Raw genomic sequence first — 23,050 nt, forward strand, 5'->3', positions numbered from 1 at the left:
TATGGCAAACGAGGAATCCAACTTCATCTCCAATTCATCTCCAAAGTTCTTTCTTACAACCTTCTACTCCATCATTTATTGAATATTTATCAAGCCCTTATATTGTCATGGAACTGTGATAGATAATACAGATACAAGGGGTGAACAGAACATCCGGTTCTTGCTCTCCTGGAGTTTATTGTCATTAAGCAAATAACATAACCCTTCCCGTGTTCTCAGCCTTCCCTGTTTTCTCCCATTTCTCTGTGTCTATTAATCCTCCAGCCAGACAGTCCAGGGTTGATCTGGATGAGCAAAGCCCGTAATAGGGTCTTCCTAGGTCTCCTGGAGGGCTGGGGCCGGGATGAGGTGACCTGTCGGGAAGAGCCAGACTGACCTTTTTCTTGGCAGTGACCTGGTTTGTCTCTTTCTTTCTCTCTGAGCCTCGGGTTAAAACGGAGGGATGTGTCTCGAACGTCTTTTCCGCACTTTCTCTGATTATTTACCCTCCTCCCCAGCACCCAAGGCCTTTCTGACATCCCTGACCCGGCGTCCCTGTGCTTGAGGTACATTCCTACCTCCTTGATCCCCAGGAGACATTTTCCCTCCTTGGAGTCTCCAGAATTCCACGCGGCCCTTCCCTTTCGCCCGCCCCGGAGGAGATGCATGGTCCCCGCCCAGCCTCCAGACCCAGGCTTCGAGCCCGCCCCGAGCCCACGGGCCGCCATTGTCCGGTCATGTCCCACGTCCCTGTTTTCCTCATGGGGCGCAAGTTTTGGGAGCCCCCAGTCCTGGTTCCCCCAATCGCTGGGGCCTCTGACCAAAGGGCAGGGAGGTCGGCGCTCGGGCCGGCATTGGCATGGGCAGAGAGGCGAAGGGCTGCTCAGGAGGGCCGGGGCGCGCACAGCGCAGTCGCCCAGGCGGACCGGACGGTGGGGCCGACCGCGGCCATTGTACTCGGTTGCCTCGGCCTCAAGACCTGGTGGGCATAGCCGCAAAAGGCGCTGACAGCACCCTAAAACGACACCCCCCGCCTCTTCTCAGATCATGTGTTTTCTGTTGCGAAACATAACAGACAAACAAACAGGGAAACGACTTGGTTTCTCTTTCTGGCGCAGAAGGAGGACGAGGAACGAGAGTTGAGCGGGGAGGTGAAAGCGCGAGCCTCCGCCGCGCGCCCGGTCACGTGGTGCCGCAGGGACCGCATGGCGGCGACCCGCGCGCCCCCGCGTCCCGGCCGGCCAGGCAGCCCGGGCGCGCGCTCCGACGGGGCGGGCGCATGCGCAGGGGGGCGCGCCGCCTCTGCCCCGCGGCGAGGGTGTCTATGGAGAGGCGGTGGCCGCGCCTGCTGAGGCGGAGGCTGAGGCGGTGGCGATGGCGCCCTTCCCCGAAGAAGTGGACGTCTTCACCGCCCCACACTGGCGAATGAAGCAGCTGGTGGGGCTCTACTGCGACAAGGTAACGGTGTGCGGGGCCTCTGGCTCTGGGCGGCGCGGGCGGAGGGGAGGAGCGGGCCGGGTCCCTGGGCGGCCGGGCCTGCGCGGCGCCCTCAGCCCCCGGGGGCCGCGCCGGGCGAAATGCAGCCTGCGCAGCTGTCAGCCCCGTGCTGGCTGACCCGCACCATTCGCGGGTAGTCCACGCCCCGCCCGGCTGGCGGCCTCGGACGTGCCCTCGGAGCTCGCGGCGCGGCCCCTTCCCGGCCGAGGGCCTGGCCACCCGCCGCCCTCGGGGCGGGCTCCCCGCGGCTGCGCCGGGCCTCCCGCCCCTGCCCCCTGAGGGATAGGGGCCCCTTCGCCCCTACCGATCTCTGGGGACCCCGGGCCGGCCACCTGCGGTGGCTTCCTCTCCCCCTGGCGCAGGCTGTTTGTGCAGTTGTCCGCCACCTCCCCCATCAACACTGCCCCCCGCCCTACCCCCGGCCTGTGTTGGGCCTCCCCGATTCTCTTTACGAACACCCATCCATTCTTCTGAACCTCTGGCCCGCTTTCTGGCTCACCGAGCACCTTCTCCCAACTCCTCCCTGCTCATTTTACGCCCCAGCTTTTCTCTGGTTTGATTTAGGAGAAAACTCAGGTTTCGTGGATTACGAACCAGAGAACCTTCACTCTTCTTTTGTGGTCATCTTTTTCCTTGCAACTTTATTGTCCGGAGCATTTACTAGATGTCGATTTTGTTATAAGACAGCTATTCTCTGCTGGAATTCTTTACGTGGGCTCGAATAAAAGGGCCTCGGAACAAGTTGATTTAACTGCGAGAACCTTTTTGCACTCTTAATTGGTGCAGCATAAGCTGAAAAAGCACTTTTGTGGAGATAGTTCAGGGCTTCTTGCTAATGCTTTTTTGAATCCACATTTTTGTCAAAAATTTATCTTGGGGAGAGTCCACATACGGATATTTTGAGAACTTCAGGCAATCCTGCTTCATGTAGAAATGAACCAAACAAAAAGCATTTAAAGACCTATTGCTTAAGCATGGAAATCAACTTTGATGAACTTTCAGAAATTAAATAGCACTAAGCAGAACCGCTGTTGCGAGAAAAGAGGTGTTCTTAGAGCCCAGGGAGGTGGTTGGAGGATGCCCAGTGTTCAGTGCCAGGCCACACGTAAAAAGCACCCACAACCATCTTTTCCCTCCCTCCATTTTGAAAATTAAAAATACCCGATTCAGATACAGGTTTAAATACCACGGCAGTCTAGGACAGTGGTTCTCAACCTTGTTTGCTCAGTAGACTCACCCTAAAGCTGTTAAAAATGTTGATGCTCAAGTCATTAAAGTCAGCATCTCTGAGGCTGGGACCCAGGCATCAAGTATAATTTAAAGCTCTCCAGGTGAGTCCAGTGTGCAGCCAAGGGTGAGAACACTTATCCAGGAGACACATAATGAATGGGTAAGCCGTTAGTTAAGCTGTGTAACTCTGGAATTAAAAAAAAAATTATTTGTTTAATTTATTTATTTTTGGCTGCATTGGGTCTTTTTGCTGCGCTCGGGCTTTCTCTGGTTGCCGCAAGCGGGGGGATACTCTTTGTTGCGGCGGCCGGGCTTCTCATTCGGTGGCTTCTCTTGTCGCGGAGCGTGGGCTCTAGGCGCGCGGGCTTCAGTAGTTGTAGCACGTGGGCTTAGTAGTTGTGGCTCGCGGGCTCTAGAGCGCAGGCTCAGTAGTTGTGGCGCATGGACCCAGCTGCTCCGCGACATGTGGGATCCTCCCTGACCAGGGCTCGAACCTGTGTACCCCGCATTGGTGGGCAGATTCCTAACCACTGTGCCACCAGGGAAGCCCTAGATTTTTGAGTTAGCTTACTGAAGTGTTTTTACCTGCTCTGGCTTTGGAACTTAGTTATTCTGACAGTATTCTTTTTTTTTTTTTTTTTTTTTTAAAGACTATTTTTCGAGGGGATGATTTTTTTTTTTTAATAGCTACTTTATTATTTATTTATTTATTTTTGTTTGTGTTTGGGTCTTCGGTTCGTGCGAGGGCTTTCTCTAGTTGCGGCAAGCGGGGGCCACTCTTCATCGCGGTGCGGGGACCGCTCTTCATTGCGGTGCGCGGGCCTTTTCACTATCGCGGCCCCTCCCGTTGCGGGGCACAGGCTCCAGACGCGCAGGCTCAGTAGTTGTGGCTCACGGGTCCAGCTGCTCCGTGGCATGTGGGATCTTCCCAGACCAGGGCTCGAACCCGTGTCCCCTGCATTGGCAGGCAGATTCTCAACCACTGCGCCACCAGGGAAGCCCTGACAGTATTCTTTAATTGCAGGAAAGAAAAAAATGGGGAGGTTCTTTTACTTTCTCAAAACCAAAAAGGGAAAGTTAATGAGGAGTAATAGAATTTGAGGTCTTCTCTCTAGACTGGGGAGAGGTAGTCCAGGACCACCTGAAATTGTTATGGAAATTTTGGTGCATGTGTACATTTTTCTAGGAGGTTTGTGGCTTTCGTCAGGTTTCCAAATGATTGTGACGCTCCCAAAATGGTTAAGAATCACAACTTTATCTAGCTACATGCTAGACTAACCACCGTATTTAAAAAATTGAAGAAGTCAGTCACTAATGTTGTGTGTCATTACCTGGTGATTGAGAACGTTAGAACAAATTTTGAAAATACAGTGCCCTTTTTAAAAACAATATTTGAGTCAAATAAGATTCTTTTTGGTAGCTAAATGTCCCCTTTTGAAATAAGTAGGAAAGCATTTTCAATTTGACATAGCAGAAGTTAAAATTATCACTAATTTTGAGTTAATTAGATGTAGTTAATGAGATTGTTGTATACATTCATCAGGAAGATTAAAAATTCCAATTTTCTGAACTGTGGATCAGAGACCAAGGTGATTTAGGGGAAAAAAAAAAACTGCGTAGGAATTATACATCCGGATTTCTTCTTGATACTGATAGTTAATTGGAATCTCTCCTAGGATGCCCTTTGGGAGCTAAAGGGGAAAAAAGTATTTTATAATGGCTAAATTGTCTTAAAGGAGTGTATTTTTTTTGTTAATAAGTTTATTTATTTATTTATTTTTGGCTGTGTTGGGCCTTCGTTTCTTTGCGAGGGCTTTCTCTAGTTGCGGCGAGCGGGGGCCAGTCTTCATCGCGGTGCACGGGCCTCTCACTATCGAGGCCTCTCTTGTTGCGGAGCTCAGGCTCCAGACGCGCAAGCTCAGTAGTTGTGGCTCATGGGCCCAGTTGCTCCGCGGCATGTGGGATCCTCCCAGACCAGGGCTAGAACCCGTGTCCCCTGCATTGGCAGGCAGATTCTCAACCACTGCACCACCAGGGAAGCCCAGGAGTATATGTTTTTATTCATTTGGCGTCTCAACTTTTGCCTTTACCATGTTTTGCCTGTACAGACCAAGGGTATCCAGCCCAAACAGCATATACTAAAACTTTACAAAATAAGAACTAGTTTTTGTGCTTAAACGAAGAAAGATACAAAATATGTTATTTCATCCTATTCTATATGTTGACTCTGAATGCCCAGTAATTATAAAGAAGTCAGTTTTATTTTGAATATTGACTTTTCAAGTACAATATATTTTAGAAGCATCCATTTATTTATTAGCAACAACAATTATTTATGTGCTTAGACTAGTTTATTTAGAATAATTTATTCTGAAGTTGTGGGCCATTTTAAATATTGCTATATTATATCTAATTTAATACTTTGCTCATGGGTTTCCTTTTACATTTATAAAAGATTTTATGGAAAGGTTTTTCACTGTTGTTATCCAGACAGCAGTCCTTTTAGGTACGCAAAGGCAGAGATATTTGTTTTATAGCTGGGGATTTGTAGGCCTAGATTAGTTAGACCGAGTTTACATAAGCAGATAGTGATAGATCCAGATGGAAACCCAAGTCAGGATCATGATTCCTAGTTTAATTTTCTTCGTATAAAACCAGAGTAGTTTCTGAAAAAATTTTCTGGTGACAGTCTATTATGAAATCTTTCTGCTAATTCACTGACCTTCCAAATTAGGATGATTTTAGGCAATATTTACATTGGATCACATCCTTTTTTCCAGTTTATTCCAATTCCTCAGTTTTTCCTCTAATCCTCAAAACTTGACAACATTAATTCTGCCAGTGAGCATGGAGTTTCTACTGTCATTTGGCCCTGTAGTAGCTTGTATTGGCCATGCGAGATGTAGTTCCTATTCTTTAAGAGATTACAGTCTAACATTTGTGCTAGGATGGAAATCCAAATGCCTGATAGTGGGAGCAAAGGGAGGTATTTGGTCAGCTCTACATTAAAGTGTCAGGAGTGGGCTTACAGTCTCTTTGAACTGATCTCTGAGAACAAGGTAGGTGATGGTTGTAAAGATGTGCATAGTACAGAGCTTTCCAGACTTTACAATAAACCAGCTATAAAAAAATTAAAGTGATGGAGGCTTTATGGAGTGCCCAAGTTTTTCAGGTAAGGATATTACCTGAAGTGACATCTACTTTATCATTTTATAAAGATAGGACATTTAATGAGCAAAGCCATAGGGAGAAAATAAGCTCAGAATAATTCGTATAGATTATTTTTAAAAAATTGAATGAGTATAGCTTTATGAAGAATTCATTTAGTTTTCCTCGATTTTCTGTATCTCTGCATACCTGTAAAAACTGTTATTGACTGGCATTGGGAAGATTGATTTATTGGAGAGAATACGTTTTTAATTGAGAGGTAAGGAGAGGAAGGAAAAGGGAATTTAATGAGTTCTTACTACATGCTTACTTACTTTTAATCCTCACAAGAGCCATGTGAGACAAGTATTATCCCTTATTTAAAGATGAGGAAACAGGCTTAGTGGTTAAGTAACTTACCCAACTCACTCAACTAGTAATTAGGGGAGCCCGAATTTTTAACGTTTAGAATTTGTTTCCTTTCTGAAGCCCATGTTTTTTGCATTACCTTACTGGTTCTGCTATTTACTACTAGCTATAAGATTTTATGCAGAACATTTCACCTGTGGATCATACGTTTTTCTATCTGTAAGTTAGTTTGAGCAGATACTTATTAAGGTTTCTTCACTGAGTGGAAATCTCCCTCGATTAAATGAAAGCATTGTCTGGCCGAGGAGAGAAAAAGTAAAAACTTATTTGGGGTAATAGTATTTGAGTTTTTGTTATGCTGTTTTTCATATCTGTTTCTGAACTTAAAATCTAGTCTTAAAGTGACACACAACTTCAAATCAGTTTGAAGCCAGGCTGTAAGTATGATTTTAAGTTGTAGAATGTCTGAGACAGAAAATCAGTTTTTTAAAATTGTTTACATGATACTCTTTTTTCTTTTTTTATAAATTTATTTATTTATTTTTGGCTGCGTTGGGTCTTCATTGCTGCACGCGGGCTTTCCCTAGTTGCGGCTAGTGGTGGCTTCTCTTGTTGCGGAGCAAGGGCTCTAGAGCGCAGTCTCAGTAGTTGTGGCCCACAGGCTCACTTGCTCCACCGCATGTGGGATCTTCCCGGACCAGAGCTTGAACCCGTGTCCCCTGCATTGGCAGGCAGATTCCTAACCACTGCGCCACCAGGGGAGTCCCAGAAAGTCAGTTATAAATTCTTTTTAAAATATGGGAGATACCATGTTACTGATTGTTACTATTTGTTGATTATGTGTATCCTGTTCTATGTAGGTTCCTTGTTGAATCTGCTAGGCATCAGAGGATACACGCTTATAGGTCACTTAGGAACTTTTATAATCCTACTGTAGAACAGTGTTTTTCAAAGTGTGTTCTGTGACCCATTAGTGGGTCATGGAATCGATTTTGTGGGTCAGAAGTAGCATTAAAAAAATGAGGGGACTTCCCTGGTGGTCCAGTGGTTAAGACACGGGCTTTCACTGCCGTGGACCTGGGTTCGATCCCTGGTCAGGGAACTAAGATCCCACAAGCCGTGTGGTGCAGCAAAAAAAAAGAAGTGGAAAAGTAAACGATAGAGTACATCACAGATTAGGGAGGGAAATATTGTTTCCTGAAATTTGTTTGAAGTGTTTGTGATGTGTGTGTCTGGATCATGCTGTATTTCATACTAAAGGTCATGGTTAAACATGTTTTAAAAAACACTTCTTCGGGGCAGCATTTCTCAACTGCAGCACTGTTGACATTTTGGGCCAGACGGTTCTTTGTTGTAGGGGCTGCTGTCCCGGGCGTTGTAGAATGTTTAGTATGTCCCTGCCGTTTACCCGCTAAGATGGCAGCAGTGCTTCTGCAGTAGTGACAATTAAAAATGCCTCTAAACCTTGTCCATTAGTTCCTGGGGGGCAAAATCGAACCCCTGGAGAGAACTAATACTTTAGAGCAAGCATTCTTTGTGACAATTTACTCTGTTGGCTCTGAAGAGATAGCTTTATGATTAGGACTAACATTGCATCTTGTGGAAAGGTAAGTAGGTTTTATAGAGAGACTTGACCTCTGTTTTGTTGTCTACCAGTTGTATGGTTTTGGGTAAGTTATCTTCTCTGAGCTTCAGGGTTTTCACCTATAAAATGGGAATTATAACATCTGCTTCCTAGGATTGTTGTTAAGAATTAAATAATATCTAAAAATATTTAGTATAGTACCTAGCACGCTGTAGGCCTCAGTATGTCCCAGATATTATTAGGGTCTAGGTTTATTTTTTTTCTCAATCAAGTCTCTATGATTGATTAACTTTCTAGAGGCAAACAATTTTAAAAAATGATTTACATACACAAATTTTTAAAAGTTAAACTGTATATGCTCAGGTTATTCTTTTCACTGCTAAATTTACTGACTTTAGGTACCAGGTTAAAAACAGTTGCTCTTTTGAAGTGGAGAAAAACTGACTTGGGTAGGATAAGGACTTCTAATGATAGTTTTGTTTGGGTTAAATATGGGAATAACAGAAAAACCTAAGTAGGCTTATACATGTTGTATTCTGTGTTCTTTAAATATATTAACTTATTAAATCATCACAAGAACTCTATTAGGTAGTTAATATTATTAGTCTTATTTTACAGATGAAGAAATTGAGTGAGGTACGTAGCAACTTAGTGACTTGATGGCAGAGATGGATTCACACCTAAGCAGTCTGGCTCCAGAGTCAGCACTTTTAACCACTCTGCGGGATTAACTCTGCATAATGGAGAGTCCTTTTGTCTAATTTGGTTCTCAGTCTGTAGCATGAACTTGGTCTTTACCTTAGCTTGTTATTAAATCCGAAGGATTTTCTAATAGTCCAGTGAGACTGTATGCAAAACTTCCTGGATGTCTTTAATGATATTTTCCTTATTTTCCATAACTCACGTGAAGACATTATTTAGTTTTTTGCCATCCTTTTTGTTTTTAAAGAATTTCATAGCCATTATTAATGCTTTCATTTGATTTACCTCTTATTTCTACTGACTTAATTTTAATTTTTTTTTTTTTTAATATAATGGCACATGAAAGTATTTGCTGAGATTAGCCACTAGTGGATTTTGTTGTGATTTTGTGTGACATTTCTTAGGATAAAATCTACAACCTTGGTTTAACCAAATCCGTCCTGTCTGTTATTTTTATATGGCTCAGGAGCTAAGAATGGTTTTTACATTTTTAAGTAGTTGGAAAAAGTAAAAAGAATAATATTTTATGACATGTGAAAGTTACATAAAATTTAAATTTTAGTGTCTATAAATAAAATTTATTGGAATATGGCCACAGTCATTCATATGACTACTTTTGTGCTACAACAACTGAATTAAATAGTTGCTACAGACAGTATACCTCACAAAACTTAATATATCTGACCCTTTCCAGAAAAAGTTGCTAACCCCTGTTGTATTGGGTTGGCCAAAAAATTTGTTTGGGTTTTTCCATAACGTCTTATGGAAAAACCGGAACAAACTTTTTGGCCAACCCATAGATAATTTATTTATTGTGGTTACTGTTCATTGTCTTATTTCACTAGATTGTAAACTCTGTAAAGGCAGGGATGTCTGTTTTGTTCACTGAGGTATCCCAAGTACCAGAAACAGTGCCTGGCTTACAATAACTGCTCATTAAATATTTGAATAGGGTAAAAAAAACCCATGAATTTATAAAAATGAATGATTAATTTTCAAAGTAATGCTAGCTAATATATATTAAGCACCAGTTCATTTAAATCTCACAGCAGGGCTTCCCTGGTGGCGCAGTGGTTGAGAATCTGCCTGCCAATGCAGGGGACACGGGTTCGAGCCCTGGTCTGGGAAGATCCCACATGCCGCGGAGCAACTGGGCCCGTGAGCCACAGGTACTGAGCCTGCGCATCTGGAGCCTGTGCTCCGCAAAAAGAGAGGCCGCGACAGTGAGAGGCCTGCGCACTGTGATGAAGAGTGGCCCCCACTCGCCGCAACTAGAGAAAGCCCTCGCACAGAAACGAAGACCCAACACAGTCAAAAAAAATAAAAATAAATAAATTTATGAAAAAAAAAAATCTCACAGCAATCATGTGAAGTACAGGTGGTTTTATTATTCCCATTTAACACCAAGAAGAAACTAAGACATTGAAGGAGAAAAGTAGCTTACCCAGGGTTACACAGCTAAATAAATGGTAGGACTGGAAACTAATCCTAGAGAATCTGGCTCTAGGTCTGGTTTTCTGTAAATGACTCTTATACCCAATCCATCTGCTTTTTCCAGTAGATCATTGGTTAAGTTATATAGTGGAATAGTCTTGCTTTAGGAGTTTGTCTTTTCTGATGCTTTGTCATGAGCTGACTGTTCCTGCCCAGAACAGGCAACTAAGACAACTTAGACTCTTCTCCATTTTAGGAATACTAGATCAGACCTTACAGAACAACTCTAGGAAGTATGGTGTCTGTAGCTTCTTTTTCTCCATTTACTGTCTGTTGTTTTTAACCTAATCAGATTTTCCCTCTTAAAATGAATTTTGAAACTGGAATTGACAGAATAGAAGATAGATTTAATATGACAGTTGAGGTAATAGAAGGTTTGAATATTACTTTGAACTTCATCTTGAGTCAAGTTTCCCGATAATATATGTGCTTTGAACATGAGAATTTAACTTGACATTAAATGTAAAAAAATAAAATTATATCAGAATAGTCATTTTCTCTTGTTGAATAGTAGAATTAAAGAAAATGACAGTGTATATATTTCTTTATATTTTCATTGATTTTTTATCTTTCCTTCAAGTGCATTTACTTTCTCATGCCCCGATATACAAGTTTTTCACATTGTATTATTGCAGTGCTTCCACTCTAGGAAGTACATGCTCCTTGTATAAACTGCTGTTTTCCCCCCCAAAAAAAAAAAAAAAAAAATCAGTTCTTCTAAAATTATCTAATAATGTTCTAGTAGCTCAGTCAATGTTTTCTGAACAGATCAGACTCATCTTTTTTTTTTTTTTTTTTTTAAAGAAATTCACGTTCTTTTATTTATTTATTTATGACTGTGTTGAGTCTTCGTTTCTGTGCAAGGGCTTTCTCTAGTTGCGGCAAGTGGGGACCACTCTTCATCGCGGTGCGTGGGCCTCTCACTGTCGCGGCCTCTCTTGTTGCGGAGCACAGGCTCCAGACGCGCAGGCTCAGTAATTGTGGCTCACGGGCCCAGTTGCTCCGTGGCATGTGGGATCTTCCCAAACCAGGGCTCGAACCCGTGTCCCCTGCATTGGCAGGCAGATTCTCAACCACTGCGCCACCAGGGAATCCCTCAGACTCATCTTGATATTAAAGTTTAAAGAAATAATAATAGAAAGTTTTTGAATTTTTTACATTGTAAAAGTAGTATAATAGCATAAAGAACATTTGAACAAAGAAAAAAGTGCATCACATTATCCTAACACAGCTCTTTTAATGTTTACATGTAACTTTATGGAGTATCTGTATTTAGTATGTGCACAGAGTAATGGAATTTTAGGTTTCGAGGGAGTCTGGTTTAACTCTTTTATTTAAAGAAACTGTGTTTTGTTGGTGCATACATCCTTTCCTTCAGAATTCAAACCAACATCTTCCTGGCCTGGGGCACTTTTTATTATACCATTATAACTTGTTTTTTATGAATTTCCTTTCCTACTTTAACAAAGTATAAGGGAGGTATTTTGATATGTACAAAACTAAATAGGAATGCATTTGAGTATTTCCTATTGGTGCATATTTGCATGTATTTATTATGCCTTTCTTTTTAAATTTTTATTCAGCTTTCTAAAACCAACTTTTCCAACAACAATGATTTCCGTGCTCTTCTGCAGTCACTGTATGCTACTTTTAAGGAGTTCAAAATGCATGAGCAGATTGAAAATGAATACATTATTGGTTTGCTTCAACAACGCAGCCAGACCATTTATAATGTGCATTCTGACAATAAACTCTCTGAGATGCTTAGCCTCTTTGAAAAGGGTCTGAAGAATGTTAAGGTGAGTTGCAAAAATGGATATTTATCACAGCTTGTGCCATCTTCTGATATGTCATTGGCAAAACTTGTTAGCATTTTATAGTAAATGATGTTACTATAGTATAGTAAATGTATGTTAAAGAAAAAAAAATTACTCTGACACTTGTTAAAGATGGTAAGGAAGACTTTATTCAAGGGATTACTGCAGTGGGGTTTTGCAGTCGGGGAGAGAGATTGGGCTGAATTCTTACAGCCAAGGAGCAGGGGTGAGGGTCAGGAAAATTACTAAGAGGAAACATCAAGGCTGGGAGATTCTTGCTAGACTGACTCTTGCTTCCTTTTGCTGAAGGCAGACCAAGGTGACAAGATATTGAGGGTGGATAGATATTGAGGGTTATCAAATGCCAAGGGTGGTAGTGGTGGGGTTGATAGACTGATTCAGGATGATTTTGGTAAAACTGGACTAAGTGGGCCAAGGACAGAGCTCAAGGTCAGGGCCTGGCTGAGAAGACTCAGTGGAGCCTGACTCAGGTTTGATGAGAATCTTTATCAGTTACCTCTTTGTTACTATATGTAAAATTCTATCATGAATGCTGCTCTCCAAATCTTAAAGGTGTTTTTGTAAGTTGAAATTTCAATTACTGTAAAAATTTTACTTTCTGATAACATTTGCTGAACTCTTTAAAGAAATCTGTAATAAATGCAGTTACTGGTGACTAAAGGTAGAATTGTTACTTAGAATGAACAGGGCCATGGGGTGGTTACAAAGAAAAATTTTTAATTGTATGACCTAAAATTAAAGATATTTTTGGGTGTAGTTTAGGATAATGGTGTAGAGAAATTTCCCTATTAATTATATTTACGTATTATAGGAAATTTGATCTTCATTTGTCCCCCTTTTGGCTTGGTGAAACATAGACTTAAGTTGTAACTCTGTCAAACCACCATGTACCTTTCATTGATAGATTTGTGTTCTAGAAAGACTGTTCTTAAGCAGGGAAGAGGATGGATTGAAGGGAAAAAAAAGACTCAAGCAGAAAGATTGTTATAAAAAATTATTGTAATAGTCTCTAGAAGAATACACAGTAGCTATTTGGTGGGGAGGTAGGAGATTGGGTAGGGATAGGGTACTGGGAGGGAAGATGGTATAGGAAGATTTATTTTTTATTGAATACTCCTTTGTACTGTTTGAATTTTATATCATGTTCATGTATTACCTATTCAATAAAATGATTAAGATCAGAACTGAAGTAGTGACTAGTGGAGACAGAAGGGAAGGGACAGACTTGAGAGTAGTGTAGGACATAAAATTGATAGAAGGTAGTGCTTGCATATACAGGAAGGAGGAAAGGAGAAAGAGAAAGGAAATAAGAGTGAGAATTGAGCTTGACTTTCTAGGGAATATAGAAGAGGCTAAAAAGATCCATTATGGGCAGGTTGGGTTTGAACTGCTTGTGCAGTCCAGGTGGGCATTTATAAGTAGGAGGCGGCATTAGTTGGGCTTCAAGGTTGGAAGGGTAATTTGGTTTGGAAAAGCAAATTTGATAATTATCAGCATGTAAGTAGAAATGGAAGCCACTTGGGCATGCTTAAGGAAAATGTGTAAAATCCTAAGAGAATAGGACATTGGATAGACTATTGGGAAGCAGTTTAATAAATTAGTTCAAAAAGGAGGAGACTAGAGAGGACTCAGCAGGGTTATGATATTCCCACATTTTAAAAGTTTCATTATTTTGTAAATTTTCCACTTGTACTAAGTTGAGAGGGCTGATACAGAAGTGATGGATAAGTTACAGGGAGATGTGACCATAGTTCATATGGGGAAGAACTTTTTAGCTGTTGTGCAGAGTTAGAATGATTTACCTCAAGGTACAGTGAGCTCCTTGCCTTTAGAAGTGTATATGGTCTTCTTCAGGATAATGTAACAGGTATTCTGAATTGTTTAGTAGAGGATACACTAGATGACCTTAAAGGGATTCTGTAATGATACAGTCCAACAGGCTCTTGTGAACTGCTCAGAGGTATATTATTAGGAAAACGGACATATTAAAATTGTATAAATATATGCATTAGAAATCAGTAGAAGTTTTGAGCAAATACTTGCTATTTTTAGACTTTTTATGACATTTTTAAAAAGAAGTATGAGATCACATTACTAAAGGAATTCAAGGTTCTTTTAAGAGATGTTTTGAGGCCATCTTTTATGCTTAGAAAAGTACAGAGACCATTTTGCTATTTGTTAGTCTAATTTTTCACCCTGACGTTTCAAGTTACATTTCACACTGACTTTCTAGGATCAGATACAGTATAAATTACAAAGCGAAATTTTTATAGAATACACTTTTTTTTTGTTTGTTTCTAGAATGAATATGAGCAGTTAAATTATGCAAAACAGCTGAAAGAGAGACTCGAGGCTTTTACAAGAGATTTTCTTCCTCACATGAAAGAGGAAGAGGAGGTAAGCGTAATTTTTCCTCTTTGTGATTTTGCTTTATAAAATTGGAGAAATGTTATTTTTCCTTTGAGTCTTCAAAATAATACATAGGAAGATGAACCTCTAGATCATTTTAGAAAATGAAGAAAAACCCAAGGAAAACATTAATTTTGTTTCCTTAGAGAGTTTGTTGCTTTTCATTGACTGAGTGATTGATTTAATTCATTTACTCAAAAAATATTTATTGTCTTATTTATTATGTGGATGGCACTGTATTGAATGTTAACTTTTTATGCTACCCTAATGTCTTTTCTGAACCTTTGGAAGATTCTTTAAACTTTTTAATGTTTTCTGTATTTCCATTCTAAGTTTAAAGAATTTTTAGTGTTCTTTTTTTAGTAGTGGATTTTAGTAATTAAATGGTGGTGTTAAACTTATCAGTCTTATGCCTAGTGCACATGTATTAGGATATCCCTGAATGGATGAGCAAAACATTTTCTCATTCTCTTTCTCTAAAGTGGGATGAGTATCAGGATAAGGAATAGAGAAAATATTTTATGAGGAACTGGATTCTTGTTCAGCTGTAAATCAGTTATTATAGTGATTCTCACTATAAAAAGACTTCATCTTATAATCAGATGGCCATTTAAAAAAATCTACTTTTAAGCCCTTTCCAGACCAATTAAATCAGGTGGGAGATAGATATTGACATGGATATATTTTAAAGGTTCCCCAAGTCATTGTAATATGCAAATATGCAACCAGCATTGAAACCACTGAGTTACTAGAGCAGTGTTTCTTAACCTGTGATGCACATCAAAATTATCTATGGAACAAAGAAAAATAAAAAAAGCCTTTGGCTCCACCTCTAAAGATTCTAATTCTGTCAGTTGGAAGTTGGGACTAAGCATCTGTTTCAAAGAAGAAATCTCCTAGATAATATTGAATAGTTGAAGGTATCAGTAGAGCTCTGACTTTTATGGTTGGCAGTACACTGGGTACGGTTCTCATATGATTTAGAGGCCCTGTTTGGGTAGAGGTCAGTTGTTGTAGTAGCAGAAAGCAGTTACCTGACCTAAATGTCTCACCATAGGAGAGTGATTTAGTGTATGATAAACTCTGTACAGGAGGACCTTCTGGTTTGGATACTTTTAAATTGTTTCGAGATTGACTGGAGAAGCCATAGAAAGAAGGATCTTGGTGGTGGTATTCTTCTTTGCAATTTTTGGGTAAACTAACTTGGTGGTAACAACTAAATTTTTATGTTTTCCAAATATGTGGTCATAATACTACACTTGAGCCATTAATACTTTAAAAGATGTAGAGTAAAACAAAACTAATTAAGCATATTTCCTTATGAGTATTTTGTTTAATTTAGGTTTTTCAGCCCATGTTAATGGAATATTTTACCTATGAAGAGCTTAAGGATATTAAAAAGAAAGTGATTGCTCAACACTGCTCTCAGAAGGATACTGCAGAACTCCTTAGAGGTCTGAGCCTATGGAATCAAGCTGAGGAGCGGCAGAAGTTTTTTAAATATTCTGTGGATGAAAAGTCAGATAAAGGTGAGAGTCATATGTTTAGGTAGCTAGTGATTTATTCGTTCCAAGGCCATTTACTTCTTGTTGATATGACCTTTATATTTTGTTTGAAGAATAATTTAGGCCATTTGTTTTCAAGTATAGTGAATTTAATTGAGGACAGTAGTTTCTATCTTAGAATTTAGTATTGTCTATGGTAATTTAACAGCTCATATACTTGGGCCATGTGCAGTATAGTGTTTCTTGAAGGAGTTTCTATCTATATAATAATAATGATAATTTTGATTAGTGAGAATAACTATCAATATTACTTATATATAAATATATAATGATAATTTAATAATAATATTTTATTATTAATAATAATTATTATTTTGGCCAATCAAAATTATTGAAAACTACCATATACAGAGCACTTTTGCAGTGTCATCCAATTTTCTGAGCTCCACTGACCATAGTGGCTGTTTTTATCCTTCCTTGTTTTTTCTTTTTTTTTAAAAATCAGTTTTCAAAATCATGTAATGCTTATAGTTTTATCTCGACCCTTTCTCATTCTCTTAGCTTATATCCAGGAATACACAGGGGAGTGAGTATGGGAGGCATAGTTTTTCTATGTATAGTCACTTTGAGAAAACAAATGACAAATGTAAATAAAATATCTCTGCTTTTTTATTGATAGACTACTTCCTCATTTTTATTTTTTCTTTTGTTTGATAGCTTTGCCTTTTAAAACATCATTAAATAAAATTATTGGCATCCTGAGGCTAGTAAAAATTCCTTTGCTTTTGCTAGATGAGAAATAGCAATGACATTCCTGTTAAAATTGCTTGAAAGTATTTGAAATTGGTCCTTTTTTCTTATTTTTATTTAATAAAGTAGGTGAGATGCATGTTGGAACAAAATTGTTTTTATAGGTTAAGCTATAATTAAACCCATAACGCTTGTGTGCTTCACTCTGAAATGCAGCTTGTGCTTTAGACATCAAGTCAGGACCTGTTGTATCTGGTTTAATTTTAATTATAACATGGGACTTAAAGGCGTCACACTTACTATATTGAATTTTTCCACTCCTTCAAAGTAAATTATAGCTGTATTATGTTTAAAATATTTGCCATTTGTAAAGGGTTAGGTTAAAGTAATTGGATCATAGCATTTCTATATTTAAGTTGTTTTGTGAAGACAAATCAAATATATAAGGTACTTAAGATTCTTTTTATTACATTAATGATGAAACTTTTATATTTTATATTCTTTATTGTGCACCTCATTTGCAGTTTTCCTTTGGAAAGTTGCTACTGAAATAACCCATTATAGGAAATTGGATATCCAATGACTGTTTTCTATAATAGCTGCTAACAAAAGATTCCTGATAAATGTATACCAGCATTAGAAATATTTACATTATATTGTCTCAACTGGCTCATAAATAGGATAAGGTTGAGGCACCTAAAGGTTATAGAGGTCAGATTTCAGAGTTCTTACATGAAACGTGAAAATCAAAGAGGAAACACAAGGAAGATGCTGACTGGAGTTGTAATGCATGAATGGAAAACATTGTGAGATTTGTGTGCATCATTAAAAATGCCCTGGATTTCTCATTATCTGACCGACTCTACACTTGCTGACTTAAAAGCTGTATAACCTGTTGGGTTCCTTTTTCAAATGATGCTTCTTATGCTACAAAGTGAGTATTGTTTTTTCTGTGACACCTTTGTAAGAGGAAGTAAATCCTGTGTTCATTATTGTAGCTCCCACTGATGAAGTATGATTTGGACCACGATAGTTTAACCCTACAGGTTCTTAACAAGTTTAACATCTCCATGTTACCTCTAATCCATGTTATTTCCTTTTCACATCTTGCAAGCAGGAAGGAGTGGACTTTAGGCACTGGATTTTGTTTATAGAAATGTGATTGTAATTTCTTACTGCATTTGCTCTTATAGCCTTTAATGTTAAAGGTTTTCTTTTTTATTTCAGAAGCGGAAGTGTCAGAACAATCCACAGGTATAGCTCATCTTCCTCCTGAGGTAATGCTGTCAATTTTCAGTTATCTTAATCCTCAAGAATTATGTCGATGCAGTCAAGTAAGCACTAAATGGTCTCAGCTGGCAAAAACTGGATCACTTTGGAAACATCTTTACCCTGTTCATTGGGCCAGAGGTAGGTAAATGGGATGCTTATTAGTTTGTTTTAAAAATATTTCAATCTATTTTTTTTTTTTTTTTTTAGGTATATACTCATAGACATTAATAAGCAAGGCCAGGGAGGGAAACTCTGAAAGGTTGACTAAAAATAGGTTTCATAGTTAGATTATATGTCTTTGTATACATTTTTTAAAAGCTAACAATTCTGAAGTATTCATGAGTGAATTACATGATGTGTGCAATTTCCTTTCAAATAATTAGGAAAAAATAGTTGGGGATGGAATGAAAAATAATTAGCAAAATGTTGATAATTTTTTTTTTTAATAAATTTATTTTATTTTATTTATTTTTGGCTGCGTTGGGTCTTCGTTGCTGCTTGCGGACTTTCTCTAGTTGCGGCAAACAAGGGCTACTCTTCATTGTGGTGCATGGGCTTCTCATTGCAGTGGCTTCTGTTGTTGTGGAGCACGGGCTCTAGGCGCACGGGCTTCAGTAGTTGTGGCTTGCGGGCTCTAGAGCACAGGCTCAGTAGTTGTGGTACACGGGCTTAGTTGCTCCGTGGCATGTGGGATCTTCCCGGACCAGGGCTCGAACCCGTGTCCCCTGCATTGGCAGGCAGATTCTTAACCACTGTGCCACCAGGGAAGCCCCGATAATTGTTGAAGATAGGTGATGAGTACATAGGTGTTCATTATGCTACTTGTTTAATGCTGCTTATTCCTGCTTTTGACTATATTTGTAATTTTGCATAACAAAACGTTAAAAATAAAATTAATAGGTTGTCAGAACAGCTTTAAAGAATTAGATGAGTATTTTAAAAATACAAAATAAATTAATTCTATAAAATTTAAAGATGAGGCACTGTTATGTTTCCCTTTTGATGGTAGCTCAAGATAACTGAATGTATTTTTGTCTTTAGCATATTTTTTTGTGATTAGTAATGCCTCATTCTATAAATTACAATTTCATATTAGTTAATTTCATTGTGGTAAGTTAGTTTTACATGTGAACAATTAAAGAAAATTTTGCTTTCATGAGCATATAATGCAGTCATGGGATAAATACAACTAATATGGCATATATTCTGTCACTGAATTAAAACAGTTTTTCTAGGTGAGTACCTCAAATTTCACATTAATTTTTTTTAGTTTTTTATAATTTGTCACTTTGACATGGAAATATATACTTTTACATAATTAAAGTATGAGTCTGATTTAAAAATTGTTTTATTTTTTATATCAATATGTAGCACTTTTAAATAAGCTTTTGTTAGATATATAATATTTTTTACATGAAGCTATTTGGAGTATTGGGTAGACTTATATGATCCAAATGATTAGAATTATTTTTATGCAGAATAATTTTTCTTATTGTAGGATAATATATTAAGTGAAAAGTCAGATAAGGCAAGTATGGATATATCACATACTTTTTTATTAGCTGTATTTTTGATTATGAAGAATTACTTATTAGGTAGTAATACGTAATTAGGTACTGTTTGATATAAAGATCAAATATGATAATGCTATGCTAGATTTGTGTGAAATTAACCAGATATTAAATATGCTGCTTTTTTTTCTGTTTTTAATATGCTTAAACAAAAAGTTCCAATAAAAATGGTTTTAATTTAATTTATTTATGGTATTTGTTTCCTGTGATTCTTGATCACAATTGATTTGACCCCCTGCAGGGGATGTTTTGAAATGCCTGTGGAGGCATTTTTGTCCCATTTTGGAGTATTACACTGGCATCCAGGGGGTAGAGGCCAGGGTTATTGCTAAACACCCTGCAATGCACAGGGAAGCACTCCACAACAAAGAATTACCCAGCCCAGAATATCAATGGTGTTAAGGTTGAGGAGCCCTCACTTAGATGTAATGTTAGGAATTCAGTAAAGTAATTCTGCATTGTCTTGCACTTCACAATCATGTTTTAATTGCAGCGTATTCTCCAGGATCTTTAAATTTATGGTTTAATTTTACCTTAATCTTTCCCTTTTTCTGTTCCCACCTACTTCTGAATTGCTAATTCACTACTGAGCAGAAAGTCTTGCTTCCTTTTGTTTATTAGCAATTGTCTTAATGGGGGTATTGCTGGAGCCAGTGTGAAGCCACAGTAGGGAAAAAGGTTAGGTTGTTTTCAGTGATTTATGAAATTTCATGTTAAGACTGTTGATAATTATTTTTCATAGTTTTTTGGTTATGTCTGAAATTGAATTCTGTGCTTATTTAAATGTAATTTTTTAAACCACAATTGTTTCTAACAATAGATGGCTCATTGTGTATGGCTCACATATTTTTTATGTGCAGACATTTTTGTTATAAATAGGTTATTTTTTTGTAATGGTAGCCAATCTAATCTTATTTTGTTCCTTTTGTTTATTTGTTGAGTAGGTGACTGGTATAGTGGTCCTGCAACTGAACTTGATACTGAACCTGATGAGGAATGGGTGAAAAATAGAAAAGATGAAAGTCGTGCTTTTCAGGAGTGGGATGAAGATGCCGATATAGATGAATCTGGTAAGCTATGTCTGGAATTAAAATTGTTACATGGTGCTTTAATAATTACTGTTACATTTAACAAGTACTTAGGTGCTAGGATTTATGTATTTTGTGTTTTCTAAAAAAACTGGTGTTTTTAAGCCTACTACTTTTTAAACTTTCACGGAATAGTAAGCGTATTTAAAATTCTGTTTAAAGTAATTTTTAAATGTATATAGGCTTGTTTCCCATATGTTTTTATATTTATTTAAACACTTTAAAAAAATCAGAAAATGATGGCTGTTTTCCTTATTGAAATAATATACATTCATTATAGTGCCATGCAGTTTACAGTGTGTTTTTAGGGCCACTTTATTTGATCAGCTCAGTAGTATATATTGAGTCGTGTGTGGCCCAGAGGAAGGAGCATAAAGCTGTTGAACCTGTTTATTAATTTGTACACAGTCATGCCACTTGCCTCACATGGTGGTTATAGAATTAAGAAGTAATATATATGAAAATTCTTTGTAAACAGTAAGGGATTATATAAACTAGTGTAGCTATTCATTAAGCACCGTGGGAGAATTCAAGGGTGATGAAGACTTTATCCCTACCCTCAAAGAACTCACAAACAAGAGAATTTAGAATACATGATTCTTAATCAAGGTACGTATTGGAAAATGCTGTAATAGAGGTGCAGAAAGATGCTCTTTGGGAATATGGAGGAGAAAGACACAAATTCTATCTTAGATGTTACTTTAAATAATGATTATTAAAAGATGATGAAAATAGTAAAAAAAAAAAATTAATAAGATATTCTTCTACTTCATAAAACTGAACCTGTAGGAATTTTTTATTTAGAAGTTGCCCACTTACAGTAAGCTGGTCTGGCAAAAGAACTAAACTTGTGGAAAGTAAGGAATATAAATACAAAGATTATTGTTTTAGCAGCAAGTTTATTTTTATGAAATGAAGGTGCAAAACACCTTGGTATAGTTTTAAATGTTTGGAAGGTGTCATATAAGGAAGAGGTCTATTCCAGTTAGATTTGGTGATTTGCTTATCCTGTGGCAGGCACTTTCTGGGCATGAGGTTAATAATGAACAAAATGGAAAAAAAAAAAATCCTTGCCTTTGTTTAGCTTAAAATTTGGAGGGGGAGGCAGGCAGTAAACACAGGCAAAATATATACTGTATTAGATAGTGTTAAGTGCTGTGGAGAAAAATAAAGGAAAAACGTGCCAGGAAGAGAGGTAAGAAGTTACCATTTTCAATAGATTGGGTAGTTAAGGTCCCTTGAGAAATTTGAGCAAAGACCTCAAGGAGTTAAGGTCTTTACTCAGACGTCACCTTAGGGAAGACTTGATTTATCCATTCTAAAAAATCAATTCATAATACCTGTGTTGAGTTTTAAAGGCTTTATCAAATTTAATGTGTTTATCTCAGCACTTAAAGATAGAGAAAGAGACGGCTGTTGTTTTCTTTCATATTGAGAGGGAAAGGTTAAGGTTATAGTGGTGGAGCCTTTCTAAGGTCATATATCTGTTTAGCTGTTTAGTGTATCTAAGAGTAAACTTTGGATCTGTCATCTGTGTTAGTGCTTTTTCAGCTTAGCTGTCTTTACTAGTCTTGTAGAGAAGTTATTATTCTTCATAGGATGTTTAGTTTTCTTTTTTTTAGGATTTCACAGTAAACAGTACACATTTAGATAGAGCCACAGAAACAAAAGAATCATTTGGAAATAAAATTGTAGTAGAATAAATAGGGTTCACTAAAAGTCACTTTTACCCCTATATTTCACATAAATGTCTAACTAAAGGAGGAATTTAGAATAATATCTGTAAACATGGAAACAGTCAAAAATTCAGAATTATTGTTTCTATTTATATTCCTTTTGTCAACTACACTCAGTTTTATTTTAAATGAGACTTCCTCAGCTTATCCTGTTAAACTGTTTTATGTTTGGAGACATTTGAGTTAGGTCTTCAGGTAAGCAAAAAAGCAATAGGATCCTGAGAAAGGTGATAAAATTATTAGTTTATTCTTTTTGGTGTAGTGTGTTTTTTTTCCTTATATCAAATTGGAGTTTGTAGGGTTTTTTTTTTTTTTTTTTTTTTACTTGTTGTTACGGTAGTGCATCCTGTTGTACACATCTAAACTCTGCAGAAGTTATTAAGCAGAAAACAAAAGCCATGCTCATTTTTAATTTCTTAAAAATTCTAAGGTACTTTTCTTTGCTTGATTCATTATGACCAGCCTAACTTAATTGTTTCAAATCTCTTCTAGCTCTGTGTCCCTTTTATTGATATTTATGTAAAATAATGACTGACACTTTTTATTATTTTTATTATGGTTCATTTTCTTCTTGATATCCTATATTCTCTTGAAGAACTTATACTATTCTTCAAGTAGTAAAAGTTTTTTCCAAAATTTTTTCAGTGCCTGAAACTGGAGTTATTTTTATCTTCCCTCTGCTAATTAGCTTGAGAAGAAAATTACCTTCAACCTTGAAGCATGTTAAAAAATTCTTCCTTTCATTCCCATTTAAACCTTTTTTTTTTTTTCTTTTGTCTCTTTTTAGTTGACGTCAGACCTGTTAAATATTAAGTCCTGGCAAATGAGAACTTGTCCATTTAATTTGCTTTGCATATATAGGGGAGTTTAAAAGGAGA

The 23,050-nt window shown here is 38.0% G+C and overlaps 1 protein-coding gene across 1 annotated transcript in view; it reads left to right on the forward strand.

The window, feature by feature from the left end:
* Nucleotides 1-1,248: 1,248 nt before the first annotated feature.
* FBXL5 (F-box and leucine rich repeat protein 5) overlaps nucleotides 1,249-23,050 on the forward strand; it is a 48,855-nt gene continuing 27,053 nt past the window's right edge. The window contains exons 1-6 of the mRNA XM_059923312.1: nucleotides 1,249-1,437; nucleotides 11,587-11,802; nucleotides 14,143-14,238; nucleotides 15,593-15,779; nucleotides 17,733-17,915; nucleotides 20,293-20,418. Coding sequence (XP_059779295.1) covers nucleotides 1,354-1,437; nucleotides 11,587-11,802; nucleotides 14,143-14,238; nucleotides 15,593-15,779; nucleotides 17,733-17,915; nucleotides 20,293-20,418 — 892 coding nt within the window. The 5' untranslated portion in view covers nucleotides 1,249-1,353. The remainder of the gene's footprint in view (nucleotides 1,438-11,586; nucleotides 11,803-14,142; nucleotides 14,239-15,592; nucleotides 15,780-17,732; nucleotides 17,916-20,292; nucleotides 20,419-23,050) is intronic.

This window comes from Balaenoptera ricei, chromosome 5, assembly GCF_028023285.1.
Source record: "Balaenoptera ricei isolate mBalRic1 chromosome 5, mBalRic1.hap2, whole genome shotgun sequence".
NCBI lineage: Eukaryota > Metazoa > Chordata > Mammalia > Artiodactyla > Balaenopteridae > Balaenoptera > Balaenoptera ricei.